The sequence below is a fragment of the Frankliniella occidentalis genome, unplaced genomic scaffold (assembly GCF_000697945.3).
Source record: "Frankliniella occidentalis isolate FOCC.00 unplaced genomic scaffold, Focc_3.1 Scaffold148, whole genome shotgun sequence".
Lineage (NCBI taxonomy): Eukaryota > Metazoa > Arthropoda > Insecta > Thysanoptera > Thripidae > Frankliniella > Frankliniella occidentalis.
In genome coordinates, this window is record NW_026267275.1 from 558,395 (window position 1) to 564,794 (window position 6,400).

Sequence of the window (6,400 nt, forward strand, 5' to 3'; positions counted from 1 at the left end):
ATACAAACCTGAAAAAGGCTTCTGAGTAGTTCATTTGCCACTCTTTTAGATTCCTTTTCAATAAATGCTGTCTTTAAAACAATATCAAGCAAGAAGAGTATTCCTGGATCTCTCGACCAATCAGACATGCTGGTCAGAACTTGAAGCCACAGGGAAACAAAATTTTGTGGTCCAGGCTGATTATATCTGTTTTTTTAAGGGAAAATAAAATTTAATGAAAACTATTTCTTTCAGATATTATGAATTATCATGAATTTAACAAACAATTAATTGACCTCTGGAAATACTGCAAATGACTCTGAATCATGTTGCCAAACTGCCTTATAATAGGACCAGGGAAGTCAGGAGCAATTAAATTCTTGGCCATTTTAACATAAGTACGATCCGCTTGCAGTAAACCAGATAAAACTGATTGGAACCTACAACAAGAAAAGTATGTTAGTCCATCTGAATAACACGGTAACATTTTGGTTTTCAAGCAAAGAAGATAAACACATGTAGTTTGTTGATTTTAATATTATCTGATGATAGCAAAAATTGATATGTTCTCACTTGTCAGTTTGTAATAGGGAGGGTACACATTCCAAAAACAATGGTATGATGTGACGCAGTAGAGTTAAAACTGCTTCATAACGCCCACAAGAAAGGAGGTGGCACAAGTGATTAAATCCTGGTAAAACCACCAAAATAAATAAAATACAATTACCCAAGTAAAAAATTATGTGAAATTATTACTTTATATTATAATCCAAGGAAATTGAATATTACCTTGACCACAAATTTGAGGGACACTGTGGCCAACTTGTGTGATTGCTACTACTGCAAAACTTGCTACACTGTGTCCCTGTTTAACTCCTAAGGCAAGCTCCACCAGACTATCCACCTCCAAGTCAGGCACATGGTGTAACATTTCATTTAGATTTGCCATTGCAGACCATACTGTGGATTCAGACTGATCCAATAAATGTAATCGTAATTTGGCAAACATGTCCCAGACCCACTGTAAGAATGCTTGTTCCGGCGTTTGAGCTCTGACCATAGATGATACCTGCACATTAGATGAAGGTAAACAAATTACTACCAACAATACAGAGTTTTAAATCAAGACAGAAAGCCTGCACCAAAATCTGACCTGCTTTAAGCTTTCAGATATCATTGCTGTGCTCCCAGTTGCATCAGGGACATATTGCAGAGCAGCCTTTAAGACAAGTAGAGCAATATCCCGATGCAGTTGAGGAACCAAGAAGAGCTCTCCATGGCAATTGCTAATGGAGCAATAAATGAAAGATAAATGAAGAAAGCAGCAAACTAACATAAATATTCCTGGATTACCTACATCTAAAGAATGAACTTACAAGCCCCAGTTAAGATTGGTAAGAATGTATCGAGCTAAACCATTCTCAGCTGAAGTCAAAGGGAACCGTAAGAGCCACCTAGTCAATACAGCAACATCACTTCTGATAGGCTGCCAATGACTTAACGGGAGCTCACGATACAGATAGAGGCTAAGCTAAAATAAAAAGTAAAACCAATAAAACCAGGCAATAAAATTCACTTTGAGAAAGGTTTCACAACATTAGACGGCAGACACAATGTCTATTTACATAAGTATAAAAATATTAACCTACTTTACCAGCTGATGCAAAATTTTCAGAGAGCCTTGTAAGTATCTCTGACAGCAATGGAGGATGTTTGGCAACTATGCCACTGAGAAGTATTCTTACAGATTTAGAGCAGGCCTCTTGAGATGTAGGACTCAAAAAGCCAATCTGGAAATATTGCCATTGAATAATAAGTACATAAATTAGTACACTGTAGATATGATAAGTTACAATTAACTGCATTAAATATTCGAATCAATTACTGCACATACTTGTAATAAATCCAGAGATGCTGCACGAATAAACATCCAATCATAGTTATGTCTTGCAAGAGCCATGTTGGCAAATGTAGTTAAAAGATAATAAGATTCTGAGTCTGGCATGGATACAAGACGCTCTTCAAGTTGAGCACGGAGGGCAGGAGCGTACACTTTGGCTTCCAAATCTGATGTGCAAACAAGGAGTCAAAATTAAAGAAAATAGTAATCTTACATCTTCATTCGGATATTTTTAATACTAACCTTCACTGTGAGAGCTATTTATAACTGATTCTTCAGTTTGCTCATCCTCATGAAGTGCATACCAAAGCTTCCAAAGAGTAGGTAGAGAAACCATGTTATAAGGAAGAATAGCAAGGAACTGCCAAGCACCAAGGTGCCTTGAGGAATGAATACAATTAGTAGCCCTGACTAAAAATGCATCATACTCAATTTGCAATCTCATAGCCATCGCTGGGTCATTTTCAGGAGTATATGTTTCACTTAAAATTTGCCAGGTGTCAGTAGCATACTGAACTGTGTGTCTTACAAGACGGCCCAGTCTTTTAGAGAGCTGCCTGTATCTGGGAGTAGCAAGTGCCTCAAGACCCCTTCGCAGCAGTCGCACCAGGACTGTACTGAATGCGAGGAGGCGTAGGAAATGTTGAGGTGTGGCAGCTGCTCCTGTCCAAGTGTCTTGTCTATTATCATCCTCTTTAACACACAATAGGTATCGAAACATTGGTCCAATAGCAACTTGGTTCAAAAGAGCCACCAAATCATTCTCTTTTAGAGCCACAGCATTTTCCCCATCTTCGTCATCATCCTCTCCATCAGAGTCAATCACAATCCAAGCATCTGTTGTTCCATTGAATTCTCCAAGAGAAGCTCTAAACTGTATTGAAAAGAAAATATAACATGATAATTCTAAGGGTTGTGGAATGCAGGATGAAGAACAATGCCTGAAATCGCACCTGCTCCAAGAACGCTGTCCTTTCTCTGATCGGAAGAATAATAGTAGAAAGTGCTACAATAACATGATCTATGTAAGGACTTTCAAAGGGTGGATTGCTACTGGGGTTCACAAAACAATGTTTAGGAATTGGAGTTTGGACAAAGCTAGAAGCCCAGAGGCCAACACCTGCTGGACATCTGCAAAGAAAATTTGAATCAGCCATAGTAATTGTAAAATAAATTTTCAGACTTCTGTTAGATTTTTAGACACTCAGAAAAATTTAACATTATTTTCGATGTGTGTACCTTAAGACATGGTTCAGCAAGAACATGTGGTCTTGCCAATTGCCTATTCGGACTAAAAGAGCTACAAGGCGAGAGAGCCATTCCTGTGTATCGTGAACAAACCGTTCATCTCTCATTGGTCTTCTTTGGAAACTGAAGAGAATTGCAATGCAGGCACGTAGCTCCATGACAGACTGCACAAAGCTGAAAAATGAAAATAATAGTTGCATAATTAATTAGAAAGAAACTAATATAAAAGTCAGTAATTATAATTTACCTTGGGCTATGAGGACCAAGACAGAGGCTAGCTTCACTATTTTCTGACAACAATGTGAATTCAGGGCAACTCTGAGCAACATTCTGAATTAATCCTTCAATTTGAAGTCTTGCTGCTTCACATAAATAGGCATCCAATGAATGTGTTATGTTTACTAATTCTCTCATCCCCGCCAAAAGACGTCTTAATTGAGAGAGCATAGGCCGATTAAGCCTAGACATTTGATACACATGACTGGCTGAAACTGGATTCCCATCCTGGCACTCTCCACTCTCAGTGATAGTTGTGGTTTCTAGAATCCAAAGCTGACTTTGTTTTTCCTTACTTTCCCTCTTATTGGCATCTAATTCCATGTGGTTTACAACAAGCCTGTTAATAGATCTAAGATAAATGACAAGTAAATCATGCAATGGATGTGTCTGTTTCGATGAGGGTCGTAAATGTGACTCAACAAAACTAGAAACAAACTCAGTGCAGGCATCAAGCTCAAGATTGGAATAGAGGGCAGAAAGCTCCTCATCAGAAAGAGGTTTGGGTATCAACCCTCGTTCGTTTTCACGATTTCTGAGACTGCTTTGATTCACAGTGGTTGTCTGATGTACAAACTTGGACATTTCTTCCCTATTTGTTGTTGAGCAAGACACATCAATAGTACTGCGGTTAGAAGACATTGCCTCTACTCCCTCTTCTACATCATCTGATACTTTACACCGCAGCAACTGTTCAGAGACAGTGGTGTAAGGCTGTTCTTGAGAAGCAGTTGAAAGTTCTGCACTTTTTGGATGGCTAGCTTTTGTAGCACCATCAGAAGGTTTATGAATTGGTGAGTTAATCTGAACCAAGATATCTTCAGGAACTTCTACTTTTACTGCATTTTGGCTACATGATTCAAGGGAAGTATCATTAAGGGGACAGCTGGCACCGACAGTGTCAAGCATGTTTCTATCAGAAATGTGCTCAACTAAAGAACTGCCGTGCCTCTGAAAAATGCCTTCTTGTTGTGTTGAGAGAAGTGGACTTTCTTCAGTGTCAGACAAAATGTGTTGTCCAGTTTCATCTTTTCTTGACTCCTTAGGCTCATCAGTAAGCTGATTCTCTAAACCCTCACAATGAGGGGTTTGACTGTCATCACAGAGGGAAGCACATGCGTTCAATATTTCTTCATGGCTTTTAGTTTCATGTGTCCGTTTTGATTTAACTTTCTTTTTCGGCTGAAAAAATAAAATGGGAAAAAGGTATGAGTAACAAAGACTTCATCAGACTTCTAAGATTGATTGAGTGGAATATGTTCCCTAAATATCTAGGGAAATCTGTTATGATGCTCTGAGTAGGTATGTTTGTGGACAAAAACAGCTGATTGATGCTCCTTCTAAGGTTATATTTAGATTATAACAGATTGGCAAAACCGTAATCAAAGGTAAGAAATGAAGCAGCAAATTTCAACACACCTGTCGCGACTTGGTTTTCTCCATAGTCGCCATGTTTTGCCTCTACAGCCCTTATTTCTCTATTTTTGTTGTTATCTTTCTGCACCTTTGTTATGACATTCACTCACGAGTAAACATGACTCACGAGCGCACCTTTGCTTTCTGCGCACTCTGCGAGAGGTCACATGTGGTCTCCGTCCCGTTTCTAGGTCCCACAGTTGGCACCGAGGCACCGCGCTCGCAGTTTTTCATTTTCTTGCTTTGGCTACAGTGAGTCACGATGTAAACATGCCAGTTTGAACTTGTCAAAGCTTGCACCACTTATTGTCCTGTTGGTTAGTGTTGTGTGTGTTGTCTGCCTCTGCTCTTGGTGAGTTCGTGTTCGCGAACAGTGAGGTCAGTTGCCATTCGTTTTCGTCCTGCAGCGTCGTGTTGAAGCTGCAGCTCAATCATGGATTTAGCGTCCGTTTCATGTATACCGCACTTCCCGACTCTCAGATCATCTACAGCCAGGTAAGAGATAGTTGCACCTAGCTGTTAAATCACGATGTTCCTTCACACCTTGTGCGTTTTTCAATTACGTAATATTGCTTTTCTTATTTTGTTGCAGTTCTATCATGGTCTTAGATATTAGATTGGAGTCTGAATCTGAACTTTCAGACTTGACTGAAAGTGAGTCTAGTGGTCAAATGGAGTTAACAGGTATTAAAATTAATTGAAAGAGTTTTCACTGTATGTGGATGTATCCGTAGTTTAATTGTGAGTTCGTGTTAACAGCATCCTGTCAGGATACTCCTGACACTGAAACATCATCTTTAGAATCAGAGTATTCAGTAGGATCGTCAGCTTCAAGCATACCCACGCTACCAGAAATCTCCTCTGGCCCAGAGGTCAGTTTTACCTTTTTTAAGTATTGGTGTGTAGACTGGCTCAGTGGACAGGGATAATCTGCAGAGCTTCGCCTGCAGAGGGTGGCACAGTGCTATTTACGCATTTAAATGTTCCCTGCAGCGTGACCACATAGTGGTCACGCTCCCCATGTTAAGTCATAGGGACCAAAAATGAGCCGCAGGGAACGTGTTAAATATGATATTTACTGTATGCAACAAACATTTGTTGAAACATTGACCATTTCAGGGTATTGATGGTGTTGCTTTTCTTGTGTCTTCAGGATTCACATGAAATCTTTCAATTTAATACAAAAACAACCAGGAAGTGTTTAAGATGTCACGTTAATTCTCAAAGTTCACCGTTTCCATTTTGCAGAAAATGTTACATGGCAAGTGTCTCAATCTTCATTTTTCTGGTATTGAAATGCCTTTTTCTCCAGATATTTTTGTAACACACAACTGATCTTCTTTTTCAGGACCGCAAACGGTTCTTTCCTCCTCGTCCGAGTACCAAGAGAAAAAGAACGTCCACTGAAAACAATTGCCCAGCATCCAAAAGGACCATGTTATCAGATAGTAGCCAATCAGACCCTCCCCATCTTGACTCGAAGCCTTCTGTGTGTGGTTGCTGCCTGGACGCCCCATGCAATGGCGTTTTTATTCATGGTGAGGTAGGTCATCAACTATTTTGCTATAAGTGTGCTCACAG

General features: G+C 39.6%; 1 protein-coding gene across 1 annotated transcript; it reads right to left on the bottom strand.

Annotated features, from left to right (window-relative positions):
- Positions 1-8: 8 nt before the first annotated feature.
- LOC127750185 (ectopic P granules protein 5 homolog) lies at positions 9-4,988 on the bottom strand (the record flags this gene model as incomplete). Its single annotated transcript, XM_052271065.1, is given in 13 exon segments — positions 9-186; positions 276-419; positions 553-670; positions 769-1,048; positions 1,133-1,265; positions 1,356-1,510; positions 1,629-1,769; positions 1,874-2,046; positions 2,123-2,753; positions 2,833-3,010; positions 3,119-3,301; positions 3,375-4,585; positions 4,823-4,988. Coding segments are annotated over 13 exon segments (3,558 nt in total), but the record flags the coding sequence as incomplete, so codon positions are not given.
- Positions 4,989-6,400: the final 1,412 nt, after the last annotated feature.